The sequence below is a fragment of the Nicotiana sylvestris genome, chromosome 6, assembly GCF_000393655.2.
Source record: "Nicotiana sylvestris chromosome 6, ASM39365v2, whole genome shotgun sequence".
Lineage (NCBI taxonomy): Eukaryota > Viridiplantae > Streptophyta > Magnoliopsida > Solanales > Solanaceae > Nicotiana > Nicotiana sylvestris.
The window spans coordinates 53,121,055-53,146,455 of NC_091062.1; the positions used below are offsets into that span (position 1 = coordinate 53,121,055).

The 25,401-nt window shown below is 42.1% G+C and overlaps 1 protein-coding gene across 1 annotated transcript; it reads right to left on the reverse strand.

Moving 5' to 3' along the window:
• Positions 1 to 12,084: 12,084 nt before the first annotated feature.
• Positions 12,085 to 12,639, reverse strand: LOC138870611 (uncharacterized). The gene is made up of 2 exons (XM_070148434.1): positions 12,419 to 12,639; positions 12,085 to 12,304 (listed from the first exon to the last, which is right to left on the reverse strand). Exons 1-2 carry the CDS (start codon positions 12,637 to 12,639, stop codon positions 12,085 to 12,087), a joined length of 441 nt encoding a protein of 146 aa, XP_070004535.1.
• Between the last annotated feature and the right edge of the window lie 12,762 nt (positions 12,640 to 25,401).

Below are 25,401 nucleotides of genomic sequence, written 5' to 3' on the forward strand. Positions count from 1 at the left end.
CAACTTTCGACATTTCAAGCCTAAATAAGCTACGGACCTCCAAACACAATCCGAACGCGCCCCTAAGCCCAAAATCACCCAATGGAGCTAATGGAACCAACAAAATTCAATTCTGAGGCCATCTTCAGACTGCTCCGACTACGGTTTAAATTCTAAAACTTAAACTCTCATTTAGGGACTAAGTGTCCCAAAACTCTCTGAAATTCCAAATAAATCCTCTCGTCATCTCACAATAGCAGAAACAAACACGGGGAAAGCAGTTAATAGGGGATCAGGGCATTAATTCTTAAAAAGACCGGCCGGGTCGTTACATCCTCCTACACTTAAACATTCATTCGTCCTTGAACGAGCATAGAGACATACCTGAAGTAGTGAAAATATGAGGGTAACGGCTACGCATATCCTGCTCGGTCTCCCAGGTCGCCTCCTCGACCGGCTGACCCTGCCACTAAAGTTTCACTGATGCAATAGTCTTTGACCTCAGCTTTCGAACCTACCTATCCAATATCGCCACTGGCTCTTCAACATAAGATAGATCCTTGTCCAACTGGACTGAACTAAAATCCAACACGCACGACGGATCACCGTGATACCTTCAGAGCATCGAAACATGAAATATCGGATGAACTCCTGTCAAGCTGGGACGTAAGGCAAGCTCATAAGCAACCTCCCCAACATGCCGCAATATCTCAAAAGGACCAATAAACCTCGGACTTAACTTCCCTTTCTTCCCAAATCTCATAACTCCCTTCATAGGCGAAACCCAAAGCAGAACCCGCTCTCCAACCATATAGGAATCATCACGAACCTTCCGGTTCACGTAACTCTTCTGACTGGACTGGGATATGCGGAGCCTATCCTGAATCACCTTAACCTTCTCCAAAGCATCTTGAACCAAGTCCGTGCCCAATAATCTAGCCTTACCCGACTCAAACTAACCCACCGGGGATCTACACCGCCTACCATATAAAGCCTCGTACGGTGCCATCTAAATGTTGGACTGATAGATGTTGTTGTAGGAAAACTCCACCAATGGCAATCCCAAGACCCTCCAAACTCAATCATACATGCACAGAGCATATCCTCAAGAATCCAAATAGTGCACTCGGACTGTCCGTCTGTCTGAGGGTGAAACGTTGTACTCAACTCCACCCCAGTACCCAACTCATGTTGTACGACCCTCCAAAACCGTGATGTGAACTGAGTACCTCTATCTGAAATGATAGAAACTGGAATACCATGCAGACGAACAATTTCCCAGATATAAATCACTGCCAACCGCTCCAAATAATAGGTAGTGCACACATGAATGAAGTGTGCGGACTTCATCAGTCGATCCACAATCACCCAAATGGCATCGAACTTTCTCAAAGTCCATGGGAGTCCAACTACGAAGTCCATGGTGATCCGCTCCCAATTCCACTCCGGAATCTCTATCTGCTGAAGCAACCCACCCGATCTCTGGTGCTCATACTTCACCTGCTGATAATTGAGGCACCGAGCTACAAACCCAACTATATCTTTCTTCATTCGCTTTCACCAATAATGCTTCCTCAAATACTGGTACATCTTTGCGGCACCTAGATGAATGGAATACCACGAACTATGGGCTTCCTCTAGAATCAGCTCCTGAAGCCCATCAATATTGGGTACACAAACCTGAACCTGCATCCTCAATACCCCATCATCACCAATAGTTACATCTCTAGCATCACCGTGTAGAAACTTGTCCTTGAGGACAAGCAAATGAGGGTCATCAAACTGACGCTCTCTGATACGATCAAATAAGGAAGACCGAGAAATCACGTAAGTTAGAACACGGTTGGGCTCCGAAAGATCCAATCTCACAAACTGGTTGGCTAAGGTCTGAACATCCATCGCCATGGGCCTCTCCACTGCTGGTAAATAAGCTAAACTCCCCAAACTCTCAGCCCGACGACTCAAAGCATCGGCCACCACATTGGACTTTCCCGGGTGATACAAAATAGTGATATCATAGTACTTCAGCAGCTCTAACTACCTCCTCTGACGCAAATTAAGATCCTTCTGCTTGTACAGATGCTGCAAACTCCGATGGTTAGTATAAATTTCACAAGGCACACTGTACAAATATTGATTCCAGATGTTCAAGGCTTGGACAATGGCAGATAACTCGAGATCATGGACAGGATAATTCTACTCATGTACCTTCAACTGTCTAGATGCGTAGGCAATCACCCTACCTTCCTGCATCAACACCGCTCCAAGGCCAATCCTCGAGGCACCACAATAGATAGTATAAGACCCCAAACCTATAAACAATATCAAAATTAGGGTTGTAGTCAAAGCTATCTTGAGCTTCTGAAAGCTCGCCTCACACTCTTCCGTCCACTGGAACAGAACACCCTTCTGGGTTAGCCTGGTCATAGGGGCTGCAATAGATGAAAACCCCTCAACAAATCGACGGTAATAACCCGCCAAGCCAAGAAAAATCTATAGCTGAGGACGGTCTGGGCCAACTCTACACTGCCTGTACTTTCTTCGGATCCACGTGAATACCCTCACTCAATACCACGTGGCCTAAAAATGCCACAGAATCCAACCAAAACTCACATTTTGAAAACTTTTCATATAACTTCTTTTCGCTTAATGTCTGAAGCATTGTCCTCAGGTGCTGCTCATGATCTTCCTAACTCCAGGAATACACTAGAATATCATCAATAAAGATATGACGAACGAGTCAAGATATGGCCGGAACGCGTTGTGCATCAAATGCATGAAGGCTGCTGGGGCATTGGTCAGCCCTAATGTCATAACAAGAAACTTGTAATGACTGTACCGAGTCTTGAAAGCAGTCTTCGGGATATCTGGCTCCCGAATCTTCAACTGATGGTAACCTGAACGCAAGTCAATCTTAGAAAACACTCGTACACCCTGAAGCTGGTCAAACAAATCATCAATACGAGGCAAAGGATACTGGTTCTTCACTGTAACTTTGTTCAACTAGCAATAATCAATGCACATACACATCAAACCATCCTTTTTCTTCACAAACAAGACAGGAGCACCCCAAGATGATACACTTGGCCGAATAAAACCCTTATCAAGCAATTCTTGTAACTGATCTTTCAACACCTTCAACTCAGGAGGGGCCATACGATACGGAGGAATAGAAATGGGTTGAGTGCCCGGCAACAGGTCAATGCCAAAATCAATATCTCTATCAGGCGGCATGCCCGGAAGATCAGCTTGAAATACATCAGGAAAATCCTGTACTATTGGGACTGAATCAACTGTAGGGGTATCAATACTGACATCTCTCACATAAGCTAGATACGCATCACACCCCTTCTCAACCATAAGCTGAGCCTTAAGGAATAAAATAACTCTACTGGAAGTATGATCTAAGGTACCCCTCCACTCTACTCGCGGTACACCTAGCATAGCCAGCGTCACGGTTTTGGCATGACAATCAAGAATAGTATAATGGGGAGACAACCAGTTTATGCCTAAGATAACATCAAAATGTACCATGTTGAGCAATAATAAATTGACTCTGGTCTCAAAACCACTAAGAGCAAAAACACGCAATCGATAAACGCGATCAACAATAAGAGAATCTCCCATAGGAGTAGAAACATAAACAGGGGTAGTTAAAGAATCCCGAGGTATACCCAAATGCGGGGAAAAATAAGAAGACACATAAGAATATGTGGAGCTTGGATCGAATAAAATCGATGCATCTCTATGACAAACCAGGACAATACCTGTGATAATAGAATCGGAGGCGATAGCCTTGGTATGGGCAGGAAGGGTATAATATCTGGCCTGGCCTCCCCCTTCTAGGGCGACCTCTACCTCCTAGACCTCCACCTCTAGCTAGCTGAGCAGGTGGGGTAGTAGCTGAAGTTGTAACCATAGCCTGAGAACTCTGCGGGGCACGCTGTGGCTGAGAAGTCTGTGGAGGTGCACCCCTCCTAAGTCTGGGGAAATCCATCACCATATGGCGTGTGTCACCACACTCAAAATAAGCTCTAGGAGGATGTGGCAGTTGTGACTAGCTCGAGCCAGGTCTGCTAGACTGATCACTGAAAGCACCCCGCACAGGAGGCGCACTAGATATTGGAGGTGCATAATAAGGCTCTTGAGGCCTAGGAGGAGCTGGAATACCACTGGCCACTGGAAGAGATGAATGAACGATGCGACTTATATAACCTCTACCATGACGAACTGCAGTTGGAGCACGGGCACCAGAATAATAGCCCAACTCTCGAGACCTCTTGGGCTCCCTCTCCTCTCTATCCCTAGCATGCATACCCTCTATCCTCCTAGCAATTCTCACCACATGCTGATAAGACATATCTATCTCCAACTCACAAGCCATGCTAGACCTAATACTGGGTATAATCCCCTCAATAAACTAGCGAACCCTCTCACGAATAGTAGAAACCAAGGCTGAGGCATGTCTATCCAAGCTAGTGTAATGGATAACATACTCTAAGACAGTCATAGTACCTGGCGTAAATGCTTAAACTCTGTTCATCATGCATCCCTGGGGCTCTGAGGAACATACTCTCTCCGGAACATATCTGAAAACTGAGTCCAAGTCAGGGAAATTGCCTCATCCGGACTGTCTAACTCATAAGTACGCCACCACTCATAGGCGGCTCCTCGAAGCTGAAAAGTAGTGAAGGAAACCCCGCTCGTTTCTGATATACCCATGGTACGGAGAATACGGTGACACTCATCTAGAAATCTGAGAGCATCATCTGATGCTAGACCACTGAATACATGAGGCTTGTACTTCTTGAACCTCTCAAGCCTCAGCTACTCATCCTCGGAAGATGTTGCCCTGTCCTCTGGCTGATCTAGGACTGCAGGCTGTACAAGAATAATATCTGGGACCTGATCAACATGCACTTACTTCTCAGGAGTGCGGGCGGTGGCAGTCTGTGCTCCTCCCCCAGCTTGAGATGTAGTTGCATCAAGGGGAAGCAACCCTGCTTGAGCTAGAATGGTGTACATGCTCATGAACTGTGCAAGAGTTTCCTGGAGAGCTGGAGTAGTAGTAGCAGTAGGTGTATCAAGTGCCTGGCCTCTGGCTGGAACTACTGTTGGCACCTCGGTGGTTGCTCGTGCGGGTGCTCTAGCTGCACCATGTGCGCATCCTCGGCCTCTACCCTGGCCCCGACCTCTGACGGCTCCAATAGGGGGTGATCGAAGCCTCCATGCACTACTATTAAGTAGCAAGAGAGGGTCGAAGAACTTTTACCCGGTTTATGGTCGAGATCAATTTCCACAGAGAGATAGAATTTGGAGTCGGGTATCTATCTAGTTTAGAGTTGCGTATGTGTTCCAAATTGCACTTCTAATCATTTTTTGGTTTTTTGATTTACTTCTATTTTTATCAAACTACAATGGTAAATAAAACTAGATTAAGCTAAGAGTAAAACTAATGAGGATTGTTCAAATAGTTTAAAAGGCAATAGGGTAGTGGCTTTCGCCTAGGTGGTTATTGACATGTAATTAAGTCTAAAACACGATTGGCATAATCGGGGAGTATGATATAACTGTTGCACGATATTACCCATTCTACACCTCTCGGTGGTTCGAGTGATTTTGCCCGAATTGACTTTCTCAAGACCAATTGGGTATGCAAATTTGCACAAGTAATCACGGTTCAAGTCGGGTATTACTCTCTCGAGATTTAACCCTTTAATTGGGGCTATCAATCTCTTGAGTATGCCCCAATTCCTTGTTGGACCAATTTCGGAGACTTAGGCTCTCTTTCTCAAGAAGAGCTCAAGTCAACTAAACACAAACTAGTGTTTGCAACTACTAATTCAGCAATTAACCATGAAATTGGCCCAAATATCGAACACACATAGTCAATCTAGCCCTAAAATTCAAGACCCATCAATTACCCATACTAAGTTTGAGCCACAACCCTAGCTTATGGGTCTAGCTACTCATAATTAAATAAGAAAAGCAAGAAATAGATGCAGAACAACTCATATTAATTAATTACTAAGATAAACAATAAGATTCAATGATAAAATGTAGATAAAATTTCCCAAAATGGCTAAAATATTCGAACCCATGAGCGCAACTATGTTCTAAAACTATCTGCTGCCCTAAAAATGGGAAAAGAAGCTATTTATACTAAGCTAAAAAATCTGGACAAAAATACCCCTGCGGGGCTAGTGCGGACCGCACAAAATGGTGTGCGGCCGCACTAAGGCTTTGAGCTTGAAAATCTAACTCTCTGAACTCGGGCACTGCGGAGCGCAGAGAATGGACTGCGGCAGCGGAGGCTTCTAGTGCAGTCCGCATAAAATGGAGCACGGACCGCATTGGCTTGAACTCAAAATTTGGCAACTCTCTGATCCTCTTTACTGCGGACCGCACAAAATCGAGTGTGGCCACATTGATCTTAGTGCGGACCGCATATAATGGTGTGCGGCCGCACTGGCCTTGTTGTGCCTGAGCTTTGTCTTGTCTTGATACTTGTGCAAGTTTCACTCCTTTTGAGATGATATTTGACTTTTTGTCATTTTGTTGATCAAACCTGCAATGAAGCACAACTTGTGAGCCTTTTGGGACTATTTTGTACGAATTTCTAATCAAAACATAAGCAAGAAAGAGTATAAAATGCATTAAAATCCCTAGTTATCAACTCCCCCAAACTTATGCTTTTGCTTGTTCTCAAGCAAACAAAATAAGACCCACCCCTTTAGAGAACATCCAAGAAAATTTTAGTTGTCCTAAAGTAACCTCATCTAGCATCAATTGGGACTAACAATTGCCCTCAATACAAATGAATCATTAACAAATTTTACTCTTTGAAACTCCATGGATTAAGTGCGACACAGGAGCATCAAGAGTTGACTCAACATATAAATGAACGCTTTCAATTACTTTGGTCATTGTGGAACCCAAACTCACACATCCTCAACTCTCCCTCAGCAAACCTCACCTTTAGAATAGTGGTACTCAGAACGAGGTTATTGGAAATCCACTCATCTCTCTCAAGAAAAAGTCACAAGTCCGGCTCTAAGTACCATATGCTTGCCCCTTATGTGAGTCACCACTACTGTAAGCTTCATTCAACTCAAGATCATATAGGGCTTTTGTGGAGACATTGTGAAGGCTTTTGGTTCAGGGTAGGAAATGTTTGGTCTAAGAAGGTTCCATCTTCCCTTAAGCACTTCTTTTGTTTCATTTGACACACTTTCACTTGACTCCTTGAGTCATTTCACTTCTTTCTAAGGGGTTAGAGAGGCACACTGTCACTCTTTCTTGTACATTTCAAACCTTTTCTCCTTTTTCAACTTTCCACACCTTTCATTCTTTGCTTTTCTTGAATCCCTTTTTATTCTCTTTCATATTGAACATTCTTTTTGTCTTTTTTCTTTTCTTTCTTTTTCATTGTTTTTCCTTTTCTTCATTTTTTGTGCCTTTTTACCACTTTGTTGCAATCCTCGTCTCTCCCCCCAAACTTATACTTTTTCCATATGTTAAAGGAAAGATCGGGTGCCAAGAGAGGGCGTCTTTTAGAACGGGTAAATGCTTGTATTATGAGTCTTGAAGGGAAAAGGTCTAAGGCTCAAAAGGGTTGACTAGGGATATTATCATTGGCAGGTTATGGAAGTGTTCAAGCTATCATTTGGACCAAGGAGAGCCTATAATCATGTCTCAAGTCAAAATTCACTTAGGATTTCGCCTCAACAAACATTCAGGGCAAGTTCTAGACCAATGGCTCGAGACATGGACATGCAATGCAATTACTCACCACACAAGCTATAAGGTCGCTAAAGACATAGATTCGGGCGGCCACAACAACCTTAGATAAGATTTGAGCACACACTGGTCCCGAAAAACCACTTGATGATTATTGGTCAACACAAGAGTCTAAAGGTCACGACTTTCACCATCCTAAACACAACAATTTGTTTTTGACCATAAGATCAAAGGCAAATGCGCTAGGCCCAAGTGAAGCTTTGATTGAGGCACCCTTAACTACTAACTACTAAAAAACAAAAAAGAAAAACGGACTCAAACCCTTAAGAAGGTTGTCACGCCATCAATTATTGGGAAGAGCCACCCGGTTCACACAAAACTCCACCTTTGGAAAGAACCGTAGCATTAAGAAAACCAAAGGCTTATTTCATACTTTCAAAACAAGAAGCTATGAATCATAAATAAGAAGCTAAGAACGAAAAGTTGCGGAAAGTAAAATGAATATATACAAGAGGGGATTTGTCGAATATACAAAAGATGGGATGAATATGTACAATGTAGCATAACTTTATATACATACCCAAAGTAAAATAAAAGTGCGATAAATGTAACACAATGTTAAAATTATATACAACCCAAAGATGAAAAGATAAGGAAAGCATAAAAAGTATCAAATATATATACAATCATCCGAATAAATCCATAAAAGTAGGGTCTACCCCCTCAAATGAAAGCTGGTATTGTCCCTAATGCCAACTAAACCTAATAAAGCACCAAAAAGAGAAAGGTAAAAAGGCCTCTCTATGGCATGTCTATCTGCATGGGCTCCTGAGTGATCCCTGGGTCCTCACTGTGCTCGGGAACCTCAGACTGGTTCCCTGTGGCCTGCTGCTGTGCTACTGGGACCTGGGCCTGGACAAGCTCTTGAGGTGCATCCTATGGATGATTGGAGGAGGTCTCTGGAGGGTCTGCCAACTGGATGACTACATCATCCGCTCTAGGAATCATCCTCTTCCTCTTGGGAGGCCTCTGGGACTGCTCGGGCTGGGGATGAGCTGATGGTGCTGGGTCCTGTAGTAATAAGTCCAAAGGCAGATGATCTACCTTCATTCTGTCAACATCAACCCTCAGCAACTTTACAGACTCCTTGGAGGCTCGTGTTTTCCTCGGCTTCTTTTGCTCCCTAGCAAGCTCCTTGAGAGCCTTGCTGTGTGAATCAACTGCCTCTATGAGCACCTTCTGAGTATCGAGGATTTTCTTCTGGTTAGCCAAAATCTCCTTAAGAGCATCCTCTATGGACTGGGGGACCTGTGGAGGTGGAGGTGTTGACTGAGCCTCTACTGTGGTAGTGAGGGTAGACAACTTGGATGACGCAGTTTGCATCCAGTTGTTGATACTGAGGAGAGCCTGGATCAGTCGGTGGGCAATCACTGGATAGGAACGAGAAGAAGGGATATCCGGTTCTTTTGAGGTGGATGGACCAGGAGGGATATCAGTGGAGGTGGAGGCAGGCTGAGCAGGAGCCACTACCACAACTGGCTCTTCAGGCTGGCCAGTTGAAGCAGTAGTTGTTCCCTTGAATTTCTTGCTCTTGGGGTTATCATCCCACTATATGTTGTACCAAGAAAATGGGGCCTTCGCTTTGACCTTAATGTCGAATGGCCTCTTTTCAACTTTGAGGTCCCAGAAGTGCATAGTCAAAAAGCTGGGGAAAGGTAAGTTTCTGTCATTCTCAACACCACAATTGTAATTATCCTCGACATCACATTTCCCACATTGATTGGGTACCCCGCCATAATCGAAGCCACCAAAACTGCCGGGTGAAGAGGGAGGGAGTTTTCATGAGTTGTGGGGTCCAACCTGCTATATACAAATGTTTCCCAACCCCTTACCTCGAAATTCAAACTACGGCTCAAAATCTTGACGCCCGCAGTCAACCAATCCGGGGTGGTACCTGGGATTTCCAGGTACTGTGCCAACCAGGGACGGACCTCCTCGCCTAATTCCATCTTTTCCATATATAGTGACTCATCCTCCTCATTAAAGCCAAGATAGTCATTTATGGTTTTTCCATCAAATAGCACCTTCAGGTTTCGCATCTTGGTCACTTTGGAGCCCTTTTTGATGTGGGCAACGTTGGTGTATCCTTGACTAAGTGCTCATTGGCATCTACACATTCATCTAGAAAATGCTCCCAGTCAACTCTCTCCCTAAACTGCCTCCTCACATTGGGGTTGTGAGGCAGTAGATCTCTATCAACAAAACTCTACTCTGGGATTAATTTCCTAACCGGCCACCATTCCCTGAATTTGTGATATGCTACTTCGCTTACGAAGCGGTCTTACTACGCCTTCGATTTCCTAGTTCTAGCCACCATGCCAACCTGAGGTTCACCCCCTTCTCCAACTACTTCTGCACCTCCTACTTCCTTATCGTCTCCTACTGCACCCTCTCCAGATAATGAAGCTGTGGGAGAGGTGGAGTATTTATACCCACCGCCTTCAGCTGAGCCCTCAGACGACCTAGAAGACACATTTACTAATGCTTGGGCAGCGGGTGAAGTGGGAGGAGTGTCTCGTAGTCTGTGCCTCTCCGACCAGTCAGGGATGTATTCTGGGATTAAGTCTGAAGATATCTCCTAGGAGGGCTCATACTCACTCCCCAACATGTCAATGGCCCTATCAGCATCTTTAATCATCTTCCTTATGTTTTTTATGTTTTGCTGGGCTTGAACAGTCAATCTCACCATTTTCTGTTTCCCTCCCCGGGAGGATTCTCCTCTGCCTGGTTGTTTAGAACCTTTACCTTGTTGTTTTATCATTCTCTGCAAACATATAAGCTTGTTAGTATCAATAGAAGCAGTTAAGAAACAGAGTTGCATAACAGGAAGGAAAAGTTGTAGATAGTTCTCAGAAGTCACACAATGCGGACCACACAAAATGGTGTGTGTCCGCATAGGGGTCAATGCGGACCGCACAAAAAAGCCATGCGGTCCGCATAGAGGTGGGGTTCAGACTACCCACTCTTTATATCCAGGCAGTGCGGACCGCACAAAATGTATTGCGGCCGCACAAGGACCAATGCGGACCGCACAAAATGTAGTGCTGTCGTAGTCCCCAAAGTTCAGCTTTCAGGACAATTAGCAATGTGGTCTGCACAAAATGTTACTGCGAACCACACAAGGGCACCGCAGACCGCACAGAATCGACCGCGGTCTACGCTGAGTACCCAACTGTGGCACTAAGTTAGGGTTTCATAAATTTTGATTTTAAGCCCAATTTTGCACTTAAATAATGTCCCTAAGTGATTGCCCATTGTTTTTAACTACCTAAACCTACTCTAATCAAAGAATTAATTACCCTACCCTAATCAATTGAAGAAAATACAGGAATAATAGGATGAAAGACAAGAAAAACAAAAAAGGGAAGGAAAATAATGAACTTAAAATAATTAAACAGCAGTAGAGTTACCAGATGTAAGATGAAATGAAGACTAACAAGTCCAAATGATTAATTACGAGCAATAGGCAAGATGAACAGTGCTTTTAATATTTCTGAGAGTAAAGGATCGAAAAGTGTAACTGTGCGGCCTCAGGTACTATTTAAAGAAAAAGTCCTGGGGCCCAGCTTACCTACCCCAGTGCGGACCGCACAAAATGGACCGCAGTCCGCACTGCATAGCAATTTCCAAGTTTGAGGAGGCAACACACTGCGGTCCGCACAAAATGTCATGCGGCTGCAGTGGTCCACTGCGGGCCGCACAAAATGTAGTGCATTCGCAGTAGAAAACTTCAGAGAGGTCAACATTTCACCCTTCACCAGTGCGGTCCGCACTAAATATAGTGCGGTCGCATTGCAAAGTTCAGAGGCCTGAACATTTTTTCCACTATGTCCTGCACTGCACCAACACAATCCTGTAATATCTCACAACCAGTTAGCCCAAAAATCAATCCTACACTACAATGAAAATCAAATAAACACAAGAAGAAAAACACATGGGTTGCCTCCCAAAAAGTGCCTGCTTTAACGTCGCAGCACGACACAGGTTACCATCACATCATTTGAAATGAAGAAGGGCCACCCCATGGTTGTCATTAGTTTTTCCCAAGTAGTGCTTGACCCTATGCCCATTCACTCTAAAAACTTCACCATTTTTGTTCTTTAAATCAAGAGCACCAAACGGGGTCACACATACCACTTCAAAAGGTCCACTCCATTTTGACTTGAGCTTTCCCGGAAACAGACGTAATCGAGAATTGAACAAGAGAACCAAATCACCTACTTCAAACTCCTTTCCACGAGCATATTTATCATGAAGGTACTTCATCTTGTCCTTGTACAAGGACGAACTGGAGTAGGCATGGAATCAGAATTCATCAAGTTCATTAAGCTGCTCCATACGAAGATTTGCAACATCCCACTCAAGATTTAGGATCCTCAAAGCCCACATGGCCTTGTGCTCTAACTCGACTGGTAGATGGCAAGCTTTCTCAAACACCAACCGATACGGAGACATACCAATCAGAGTCTTGTAAGCAGTCTTATAAGCCCAGAGAGCGTCATCCAACTTATTTGACCAATCGGTCCTATTTGCATTAACTGTTTTTGACAATATGCTTTTGATTTCCCTGTTGGAGACTTCAACGTGACCACTTGCTTGAGGATGATAGGGAGTAGAAACTTTATAATTGACACCATACTTTGAAATCAAAGTGTCGAAAGCTGTATTACAAAAATGAGACCCCTCATCACTTATGATTGCACGCGGAGTACCAAACCTTGTAAAAATGCTTTTCTTGAGAAATGCAACAACACTCCAGGCCTTATTGTTAGGCAAAGACATGGCTTCAACCCACTTTGAAACATAGTCCACCGCTACAAGAATGTAAGTGTTCCCACAAGAGCTAAAAAATGGGACCATGAAATGAATGCCCTACACATCAAAAATATCAATCTCAAGGATGGTATTGAGAGGCATCTCATCTTTCTTTGAAATTCCACCCACTCTTTGGCATTTGTCGTATCTCTTCACAAAATCACCCGCATCTTTGAACAAAGTTGGCCAATAAAACCCACAACTAAGAACTTTAGAAGCCGTCCTCGCCCCACCATGATGGCCACCATAGGGATAGGAACGACAAGCCTCCAAGATACTCAACTGCTCTTCCTCCAGGACACACCTTTGGATCACACCATACATGCAAATCTTGAACAAGTACGGCTCATCCCAATAGAAATCCAAACTATCCCGCTTGAGTTTCTTCCATTGGTTAGAAGAGAGCTCACACGGTATTATACCAGTCACAAAGAAATTAGCAACATCGGCAAACCATGGCATATCATTCATCGACACCGAAAGGAGTTGTTCGTCAGGAAATGAATCATTAATCTCTAGGCCGTCACGAAGCCTTCCCTCCTCCTCCAAGCTAGAGAAGTGGTCATCCACTTGGTTCTCACTACCCTTCCGGTCCACAATCTCCAAATCAAACTCTTGAAGTAACAAGACCCATCGCATTCGTCTAGCTTTGGAATCCTTCTTTGTCATCAAGTACCGGAGTGTGGCATGGTCGGTATGAATAATAACCTTAGCACCCATAAGATACGACCGGAATTTTTCCATTGCGAACACAATAGCCAAAAGTTCTTTCTCGGTCACCGTGTAGTTCACTTGAGCACCATTCATTGTTTTGATCGCATAGTAAATCGGATGAAATATTTTTTCACTCTTTGACCCAAAACCGCCCCAACCGCAACATCGCTCGCATCACACATGAGCTCAAAGGTTAATCTCCAATTAGGTGCGGTAATGATAGGAGTGGTGGTCAACTTATGCTTGAGAAGTTCAAAGGCTTGCATACATTTTTCATCAAATACGAACTTAGCATCTTTTTCCAATAACTTGCACAAGGGATTCACTACCTTTGGAAAGTCTTTGATAAATCTCCGGTAGAACCCCGCATGCCCAAGAAAACTTCGAACTCCCTTGACAGATGTAGGGGGAGGGAGCCTTGAAATCACTTCAATCTTTGCTTTATCCACCTCAATGCCATGTTTCAAAATTTTATGCCCAAGAACAATTCCTTCTTCCACCATAAAGTGGCATTTCTCCCAATTGAGGACAAGATTGGTTTCTTCACAACGGGCCAAAACTCAATCAAGATTCTTCAAGCACTCATAAAATGAATCCCCCACAACACTAAAGTCATCCATGAACACCTCCAAAATATCTTCCACCATATCGGTGAAAATGGCCATCATACACCGCTGAAATGTAGCCGGTGCATTACACAACCCAAAAGGCATCCTACAGAAGGCAAAAGTGCCATATAGACAAGTAAATGTGGTCTTCTCCTGATCTTTCGGAGCAATCAAGATTTGGTTGTACCCAGAATACCCATCCAAGAAATAGTAGAAGGCACGCCCAGCAAGTCGATCTAACATCTGATCAAGAAAAGGCAAAGGAAAGTGATCCTTGTGGGTCACTTTGTTCAACTTGCGGTAATCCATGCATATCCTCCAACCGGTGATGGTTCTGCAAATTGAGGGGTCATGTTTAATACTGAGATGTATACCTGTTGATACATATATCCCAATTTGAGGGGTCATGTTTAATACTGAGATGTATACCTGTTGATACATATATCCATGGTTTCTATATTTCTCAGATTTATTTCTTTTCTGTGTTGATAACTTTCAAGTTTATCTTCATAGAATTCAATTTCATTTTCTATAGTTAATAAAGCTTTATTACGTAATCTATTATATCTAATTATGTCTTTGCAGGTTTTAATATTGTGTTTAACACAATCTATTTTTCTATTTATGTTACTGAGGGTTTTAAGAAGTTTCCATTTCTGGGTGTTATAGAATCTTATATAATGAAAAGTGTTATGTTTCATTTATAAACAGATTTTATTAACTTGATATGTGATCATTAATCTGAATATAAATCTAGTTCATATAGATCTAATATATCTATTTCTTGTGATACAATTAGTTCTGTAAATGCTTGTTCCATTACATATATTATTTCAAAAGTAACTAAAATATCATAAATTTTTCTTTTAACATCGTTATTAAGTCTGTTAAAGATATATAATATAAGTATTTTGTAGTCAATATTTTCTTCTAATAAATACGTGTGGTTGTTCATTCAGATTTACTATTTATCCTTATCATGTGTTTACTAAACATATTCCCTCTAACCTCTTTGTTTATCATAGAGTTTATCATATTTTAATAAGTTATACTGAACAATCTTTTCTGGTCACTACCATGTTTTTCATGCTTCAATCATTTACCCTAACAGCGCCTCAACTCTGTGTACTCCCCTAAACGGCTTCCTTGCCTACTGGTTTCAGCCTAAGAACTCATACCTGAGGTGTGGAGGCAGTGGTTTCAACTCCAACACCGGAGACTCCTCAATTGAAGGTTTTGTTGGTGGAGTCTTTCTATTCTCTAGGTCCAAAGATAAATTTCTAGGCTCATAAGAATAAGATCCCATTCCATGTAAAGCATTCACGCACTCCACCCGATTTGCATCCTTATTTACATCAAGATTCAATAGTACGGCCTCCAATGAGTCCACCACATTGATCATTTCACTAGTGTCATCAATTATCACTGTTGTTATGAGGTCAACAAAAGAGCACACCTCGGTACTGTTGGGATGCTTCATTGATTTGTACACATGAAAGACCACTTTCTCGTCACCCACCCGGAAGGTGAGTTCTCCTGCTTCCACATCAACCAAGGCCTTCCCTGTAGTAAGGAAAGGTCTTCCTAAAACAATAGGAACTTCATAATCTACTTCACAATCCAAGATCACAAAGTCAGATAGCAAGATAAATTTGTCCACCCGGACAAGCACATCATCAATAATACCTAATGGTCTCTTCATCGTTCTATCTGCCATTTTTCATCTCATAGAAGACAACCTCGGCTGCCCGATACCCAAAGTCTTGAAAATAGAATAGGGCATCAAATTGATACTAGCCCCCAAATCACATAGAGCTTTAGCAAAATCCACACTCCCAATGGTGAAAGCACCGGGATCTTCAAGCTTCGGGGCCATTGAATGCACTATAGCACTAACTTGGTGAGTCATCTTTATAGTTTCACAATCCATAGAATGCTTCTTTGTGACCAAGTCTTTCATGAATTTTGCATAGCCCAACATTTGTTCAAGAGTCTCCACCAAAGGTACATTGATGGTTAAGCTCTTCATCACGTCAATGAACTTTTTGAACTGGTTCTCATTTTTCTGCTTTGCAAGCCTTTGAAGATAAGGTGGAGGTGGCCTTGGCAAAGGAGCCTTGACTTTTGGCACAACTGGCTCTGGCATGTCTATTATGTGTTTCCTAGACGGGTTCACATCATTTTGAGTTTCCACCTCGACATCTTGAATATTAATCCTCACTTCTTTGTTCACATTTTCATCAACCACATCTTCAACTACCAAAGGGAGTTCATCTTCTTGCAACTCAACATCATCATCCAAGATTTGCTTTTGTTTAGAGGCATTCACATCACCGCCTCTCCCACTTCTTGTTGTCACCGCCATAACATGGTTGTTCCCACCCTTCGGGTTCACTACCGTATCACTTGGTAGAGAACCCTTAGGGCGAGTATTTAAAGACTATGAGATTTGGCCTAAGTGCACCTCCAAGTTTCTGATAGAGGCATTGTGGGAAGCCAATTGCGCATCTGAGTCTGCATTCTTCTTCATCATCTATTCGAACATCATTTCAATTCTACCCATATCATTGCTAGAAGAACTAAGACCTTGGGATGGCAATGGGGGTGGATTGTTCGGTTGTTGGTACATTGGGGGCCTTTGAAAGCCTTGCCCCCAATTTTCTTGGTTTCTGTTGTTCCATCCACCCTGATTGTTATTGTCACCCCAATTGTTGTTATTACCATTCCAATTCCCTTGGTTGCTCTGATTGTTGTTCTGAGTGCCTCGGTTTTTATTTTGGTTGTTGTTCTCCCAATTACCATTGTTTTATTGTTGATTGCCCCAATTGCCATTATTTTGTTGTTGATTGCCCCAATTGCCTTGAGGTATCCATTGTTGTTGGTTGGAAGAGTTGCCCCGTTGGCCTTGATAATTATTCACGTATTGAACCTCTGCACTTTGTTCATCATAACCATCATTTTGAAATTCATCACAGTCATCATCACATTGCTCAAAATTCCCTTGGTTTGTTGCCTTCATTGCCTTCTTTTGTTGACAAGCATACTGACTCCCTCCATGGTATTCACTTGGCGAGTATTTTGGACTTGTTGCAACTGTGCCTTTTCCAATTGGTTCATAGTAGTTGCCAGCTCAACTATAGCTTGCATGTGATCATGTAATATTAGTGATCGTGGGGTCACCTTGAGGCACATTGGCTCTACTTTGCCATGCAGAAGAAGTGTCAGCCATCTCATCAAGTATATCACATGCCTCATCATATGACAACTTCATAAAGTTGCCCCCGGTAAGTTGGTTCACTATGCATTGGTTTGTGGTGTTAATACCCCGGTAGAAAGTTTGTTGGATCATAGCCTCGGTCATATCATTGTTGGGCCATTCTTTCACCATTGTTCTATAACGCTCCCAAATCTCATGCAAAGGTTCCGTGGGCTCTTTCTTGAAGGCAAATATCTCATCTCGCAATGCCGCCATATGTCCCGGTGAGAAACAATTTAGCAATGAACTTATCCGCCAACTCATCCCAAGTTGTAATGGAATGGTTGGGAAGACGCTCGAGCCAATCCAAAGCCTTCCCCCTAAGTGAGAATGGGAAAAGTCTCAACCTAAGAGCATCCTCGGACACATTAGTCTGTTTGCTCCCCCAACATGTATCCACGAACCCCTTGATATGTTTGTAAGCATTTTGATTTGTAGCACCTGTAAAATACCCACGCTGCTCAAGCAAGGTCAACATCACGTTGGTTATTTGAAAATTGCCCGCCCAGATTCAGGGTGGGACAATAGCACCTACATAGCCCTGGTTCGGAAGCACTCTAGGAGCCACTCTTGGAGGTGGCGGAGGAGGGTCTGGGATATTTTCATTGGCATTAGCATTAGCCTGGTGGCCTATACGTTGTCCTTGAGGTATAAGAGGCACCTCATCATCTCCGACATCATCTACCACCTCCCCCACAATCACATTTCCAAGAGGGCCATTAGCGTTGTTCGCTGCCATTTAGTACTTGAGTTGTGACACAAACAAGTTTGTAACAAAGAAGGAAAGAAGAACAATACACAAAACTAACTAAATAGATAGCCAAAATCGTTAGCTCCCTGGCAACGGCGCCAAAAAGTTGATCGAAGCCTACCCTGCACTACTATTAAGTAGCAAGAGAGGGTCGAAGAGTTTTTACCCGATTTAGGGTTGGGATCGATTTCCACAGAGAGCTAGAATTTGGAGTCGGGTATCTATCTAGTTTAGAGTTGCGTATGTGTTCCAAATTGCACTTCTAATCATTTTTTGGGTTTTTTATTTACTTCTACTTTTATCAAACTACAATGGTAAATGAAACTAGATTAAGCTAAGAGTAAAACTAATGAGGATTGTTCAAATGGTTTAAAAGGCACTAGAGTAGTGACTTTCACCTAGGTGGTTAATTGACGGGTAATTGAGTATAAAATACGATTGACATAATTGAGGAGTATGATATAACCGTTGCACGATATTACTCACTTTACACCTCTCCATGGTTCGAGTGATTTTGCCCGAATTGGCTTTCTCAAGACCAATTGGGTATGCAAATTTGCACAAGCAATCACGGTTCAAATCGGGTATTACTCTCTCAAGGTTTAACCCTTTAATTGGGGCTATGAATCTCTTAAGTATGCCCCAATTCCTTGTTGGACAAATTTCGGAGACTTAGGCTCTCTTTATCAAGAATAGCTCAAGTCAACTAAACACAAACTAGTGTTTGCAACCACTAATTCAACAATTAACCATGAAATTGGCCCAAATATCGAACACCCATAGTCAATCTAGCCCTAAAATTCAAGACTCATCAATTACCCACACTAGGGTTGAGCCACAACCCTAGCATATGTGTCTAGCTACTCATAATTGAAGAAGAAAAGCAAGAAATAGATGAAGAACAACTCATATTAATTAATTACTAAGATAAACAATAAGATTCAATGATGCAATGTAGATAAAATTGCCCAAAATGGCTAAAATATTCAAACCCACGAGCACAGCTATGTTCTAAAACTATCTACTGACCAAAAAATGAGAAAAGAAGCTATTTATACTAAGCTGAAAAATCTGGACAAAAATACCCCTGCGGGTCTAGTGCGGACCGCACAAAATGGTGTTCGGCTGCGGCTACAGACCGCAGAGAATGGACTGCGGCTGCGGAGGCTTCTAGTGCAGTCTGCATAAAATTGAGTGCGGACCGCATTGGCTTGAACTCGAAATCTGGCAACTCTCTAATCCTCCTTACTGCGGACCGCACAAAAGCGAGTGCGGTCGTATTGATCTTAGTGCGGACCGCACAGAATGGTGTGCGGCCGCACTGGCCTTGTTTTGCCTGAGCTTTGTCTTGTCTTGATATTTGTGCAAGTTTCACTCATTTTGAGCTGATATTTGACTTCTTGTCACTTTGCTGATCAAACCTGCAATCAAGCACAACTTGTGAGCCTTTTGGGACTATTTTGTACGAATTTCTAATCAAAACATAAGCAAGTAGGAGTATAAAGTGCATTAAAATCCCTAATTATCAGGGGCGCGGGTGCCTGATCATCTCTGGTAGCACGTATCCTCACCATCTGTGAGATAATAGAAGATAGAAGTTTAGAATTGTGATATCAAAAATCTCGCACGACAAGGAAATCAAATGAAGTGGAATTTTCCTTACAGTTACATAGCCTCTCGTAGATAAGTACAGACGTCTCCGTACCGATCCGCGAGACTCTAATAAACCGGCTTATGATTCATGACTTCTATGAACCTAGAGCTCTGATACCAACTTGCACGACCCGAGTTTGCCCTCCATGAATTGTCGTGATAGTACCTAGTCTCTACGACTAGGTAAGCCGAATAAATTGCGGAGAAAGAAAACAACAGAAATAAACTAGCCAAAACTGTAGAAAAATTATCAAAATGAAGCGTTTAAGATGCCGCTCGGCATATACAACATAACTCTCAAGCTGAAACTACATTTCCCAAAACCCGGAATCTCATGAAATCACAAGCTATTGAATAACAACAAGTGTCTAACTCCAGAATGTCTAAACAAAAGTAAATACAGAAGGGCTAATACTATGAGAGAGAATGGAAAGGGACTCCTCGGTCTGCGGACGCGGCAGATATACCTCGAAGTCTCGAGAGAATCGCCTCGCCTCAAGGGTAGTAGAGCTGAGTCGAAGTACCTGGATCTGCACATGAAAAACATGCGCAGAAAGGGTATGAGTACACCACAACGGTACTCAGTAAGTGCCAGCCTAACCTCGGTCGAGTAGTGACGAGGAAGGTTAGGGCCCTACTGAGTTTAAATGAAAAACAAGGTATAAGAGTGTAGAATAAGACAATATAATTAAGTGCAACAGTAAGAAGTAACACATGATAGAAGGAATAACAATAGCTACAATAGAGACAAAATAATCACAGAAAGGAATACAACTCAACATAAAGATAACAACCGGGGATCTCCCAGGATAACGTCTTGTAGTCCCACATGTAAATATCCAGTGGATCTCCCAGGTGTCGTCCCGTAGTCCAACTCATAATGCGCGAGGATCTTCCAGAATATCGATCCGCAGTCCCAAATGTAAATATCCAATACTGGGGGAATCTATCGGGTGCATTCCTGTAGTTCCAATATAAAAGTGCAGGGGGATCTCCTGGAATACAAATCTGTGGTCCCAAACTAAACATGCAGGGGGATCTCCCAGGATACCGTCTCGTAGTCCCAAAGTAAACACACATTAGCAACATGAAGAACACTCAATTCAATTCAAATTTCATACAAAGGTAAAACAGGTTTTTCTAACCTAGCACGTTGTACATAATCCAAATAAGGCAGTTTGAGCAAATAAAGCAATTAAGCCTAGTAGACATGCTTCCCTAAGCTAATAGTAAGCTTAAATTGCAAGTAGTATAGAAAGGAAAAGAAGCACAATTATAGTTAATTAATGAAAACAGGATTTTCAACAATTAGCACAAGTACGCACTTGTCACCTCACGTACAAGGAATTTTAAATATTAACAATACCAAATCTTATGGGAAGTTATCCCCACACGAGGTTAGGCAAGCCACTTACCTCGAACCGGCCCAAAATCAACCCGAAACCACGCTCTTGCCATGAGTACTCGACTCCAAGTGGCCCAAATCTATTCAAATCAATTGCATAATGTAAATATAACTTCAAGTAACATAATCCACTAATTAATCCTAAGCTAATACGCGAAATTAGAAAAAATGACCAAAACGCCTAACCAAACCCACGTCTCGGAATCGGGTAAAATTTACATTTTCAGAATCCTCACTCTCAAGAGTTCAGTCATACCAAAAGTACCAAAATCGGACCTCAAATGGTCCCTCAAATCACCACTCAAAACTTTCCAATTAACCAAGACCTAACACTCAATTTACCACAGATTTTCCTTCAAATTTCATGATTACAATGATAAAAATCACCACAGTAACGAGCTTAAGGACCTATGACCTTACCTCAATGAATCCCTCTGAAAATCTCCCTTAAAAATGCTCCCCAAAGCTTCTTCCCGTTGAAACTTTATGAAAAAAATAACCCAAATTCGCGAAGGAAATCTTTTTATACTTTCTGACCCAGATTTTCGCACCTGCGGACAATTTCCGCTTCTGTGGTCAAGGGAACCGCTTCTACAATTTTCACTTGAGTCCCCTTCTCCGCACCTGCGACCCAGAATCCGCATCTGCGGTCCCGCAGGTGTAGCTCACCTCCCGCTTCTGCAGTTTTAGCTGTCTTCACCTATAGCTGAATCTACGGCAATGATCTCGCTTCTGCGGGCTTGCACCTTCGGTCCCCAAACCATAGATGCGGTTATGACAGCAACTTCAGCTGCAAATTCCCAACTCCAAACTTTCCATTAACCATCCGAAATCATTCTGAGGCCCCTGAAACCTCAACCAAAAGCACGAACAAGTCATATACCACCATCCAAACTGATACCAATCCTCAAAACACCTAAAACAACATTAAACATCGAATTAACCATGGATTCAAGCTTAAGAACTTTAAAAACTCTCGAATTTCGATCAAAAAGTCTATCAAACCTCGTCCGAATGACTTGAAATTTTGCACACACATCACATTCAACACTACGGAGCTACTCCAACTTCCGGAATTCTATTCCGACCCTTAGATCAAAATCTCACTATCGAACCAAAAACTTCAAAAATTCAACTTTCGACATTTTAAGCCTAAATAAGCTACGGACCTCCAAAACACAATCCGAATGTGCCCCTAAGCTCGAAATCACCCAATGGAACTAACGGAACCAACAAAATTCCATTCTGAGGCCGTTTTTATAGTGCCCCGACAACGGTCCAAATTCTAAAACTTAAACTCTCATTTAGGGATTAAGTGTCCCAAAACTCTCCGAAATTCCAAATAAATCCTCTTGTCAACTCACAATAGCAGAAACAAATATGGGGAAGTAGTTAATAGAGAATCGAGGCATTAATTCTTAAAACAACCGATCGGGTTGTTACAATATTGTGATTCAGTTTAGAATTCATGGCACATGGGCGAGGTGGCCCTTGTTATATTGATTTGCTTATTACACCATAGTTGTGCTTGTCCTTATTAGTATTGTTTGTTCCTAATGATTTTCCCCATAGTTATATTTTTGTGAACTCTATTGTGCTTGATGTTGACGCACATGTGATTAGTGAGCCCGAGTATTATGGCTCAAAGGGTACCCTATGTGGATTGATATGGTGGGATCGGGTTGCACACCGCCACGGTACAGTGATGAAATGTGGCTCCTTATTTCTATTTTGTGTATTTTGCTTCCACCTTGTTGAGAATAGTTCATAGTAAAATGCTGAAATTTCCCTACCTGATTAACTTGCTTAGTAGTTTTCTTATTTATTTTTCTTACTGTTATCTATCATGTCTGAATTATTACTTGTTAGTGTACGGAACCGAGTGGTGTGTGGCTCCATATGATTATTGTTGATGCTTGTCGGTGTGGCTGCTCGTCTTGGCTGAGATAAGGTTTCTATACCTAAGATTTACGCTATTGTATTGGAATAAGGAAGGTTTGGAAGAGTAACACTATATTTTGCAGAGGATATGGACAATGGCCCCGGTCGGGCGAAAGAGTTTCTTGGCTTATTGTTCAGATGAGTGGTTAAGCGGTTATGTGTGTTTCTTTTATCATCAGTAGGGTATGAAGGTTTTGAACGAGGTTCTAATCGATATGAGGTTTGCTACCGTTACCAGATTTGTTTTGGATTTGTTTTGGGCAGTAATGGTGGTCAGATGGGGTATATCATGTGATTACATCTTGGGTTATGGTTGTGACATGATACAGCTTGTTCAGATCTATACAATCTGTAGATGTGGGATTCGGGCCTTGCAATGAATTCTGGATGATTGAGATTGAGTTCTAGGTTTCAGGACCAAGGTTGAAATAAGGATCTCTAATTATGTTGTGTTGGCAGGCTTATATGGAACAAGGTGATGTGGGATCACCCTCGGGTTATGCATAGTAAGGTTACACTGTGATTTGATAGCTTTTGAACAACTCCTGGCATGTTCGAGGACGAACGTGTGTTTAAGTGGTGGAGGATGTAACGACCCGACTGGTCGTTTTGAGTATTTGCACTTCGCTTGGTGATTTAGAACCAAACTCTATGTTTCAAAGCCTTTAGAGCCTCATTCTATCCTTCCTTGATTTGCGTGCGCAGTTCAGGTAGTGACCCGGGAGGCTTATATGCTAAAAAACTGATAAAAACTAGAATTTTTGCCTAAAAAGTTATTTTAGTTGATTTCAATCAATGTTTTGTGTAAATAGATTCGTACCCATGTTTTGACGGTCCCGGTAGATCCGTATTGAAATATAGGATCTGGGCGTATGCCCGGAATCGAATTTCGAGGTCCCTAGCTTGAGTTATCAATTTTTATTGAAAATTAAAAGTCTGAAAAAATCTAATGTTTTTAAGAATTGATTGAATGTTTGGCATTGCTGATGTTGGGTTCGTATTTTGGTTCCGAAGCCCGGTATAGGTCCAATATAATATTTTTGACTTATCTATGAAATTTGGTGGGAAACGGAGTCGGTTTGACGTTATTCGGACGTCCGGTGGTAAAAATAGAGATTTCAAAGCTTTCTTGAAAATTTCAATTTGGTACCCAATTCGTAGTTCAAGGTGTTATTTTGGTTATTTGATCGCGCGAGCTAGTTCGTATGATATTTTTAGTCTGGTGTGCCTTTTTGGTTTGGAGTTCTGAGGGGCTTGGGTGTATTTTTGGATCATTGGTTGAGAGACTAGTAAAGTTAAGAAATTTGGGAGTTTGACCATGGTTAACATTGGGTTAAGATGAACTTTTTCAGTTTTTTGAGTGCGCGAGTAGGTCCGTAGCGTGTTTTATGATTGGAATTCATATATGATTTGTGTCTTGGAGGTTCCGGATGAGTTTCGGGGTGGTTTCGGATCATTTTGGAGAAGTTTGGATTTTGCTGGTTTCTGGTGCGACACTGTTCATTCACAATTGCGAACCTTTTATGGAAACTATGAAAACACTGTTCATTCGCAATTGCGAACCTTCTATGGAAATTGTGAAAACACTGTTCATCCGTAATTGCGAACCTTTTATGGCAATTGGGAAAACACTGTTCATACGCAAATGCGAAGTTTTGTTTGCAAATGCGACATCTGCAGCCTGTTAAGTGCTGAGAATTTCGAGTTTTTGCTTCATTTATCATACTTTTGAATCCTAGCTTCGAGGTGAGGCGATTTTGAGAGGGGGTTTTCATGCCAAATCATTGGGTAAGTATCTTTAATCAATTTCCAACTATATTCATGATTTTATACAAGATTTAACATCACATTCATGGGAAAACTATGGAAAAATTTGGGGATTTTGTCAAAGTTTTGAAAAATGAAAATTTGAGATTTTAGAGTCGAATAAGACTCGGATTTGAAAACAAAACATCTATGTGGACTCGTGGGGCTATGAGCAGTCAAGACCTACCTTTGGACCCGAGTTTTGATCGGGTGGGCCCGGGGTTTGACTTTTGTTGACTTTTTAGAAATTGAATAAAAATTATAGCTTTATTAATTGAAATTATTTTCTCTTTCATTGTGTGGTGTATTAAAGTCGTCCTTGGCTAGATTGAGTCGAGCGGAGGTGAATTTGTAGAGGAAAAGGCTAAGTTGAGTGTTAAGTTAGCCGGATCGAGGTAAATGTTTTGCCTAACTTTGTTGAGGAAATTTTTCCTCCTATTTGTTATTGTTTGCTACATACGGGAGTGATACATATATGAGGTGACGAGTTTATATGTATGTTCCAGGGTTAATCATGCTCGGGGATTGTATTATGTTACATTTATGTTTTGTAGAATTTCGTGACCTCTTGTTTCATGCCTTACTTGACTCTTAGATACCAAGAACATGATATTAAATGATAGAAATCATGACTTAGCTTATTAACTTGATCAAAATTGACGGAAATTCTGAG

Excerpts from the sequence above, each read along its gene's own strand:
- LOC138870611 (XM_070148434.1), bottom strand. The coding sequence starts at position 12,639 with ATGGTCCCATTTTTTAGCTCTTGTGGGAACACTTACATTCTTGTAGCG. Across the intron at positions 12,305-12,418 it reads TTCGACACTTTGATTTCAAA|GACCGATTGGTCAAATAAGT; the intron begins GTATGGTGTCAA and ends TAATGCAAATAG.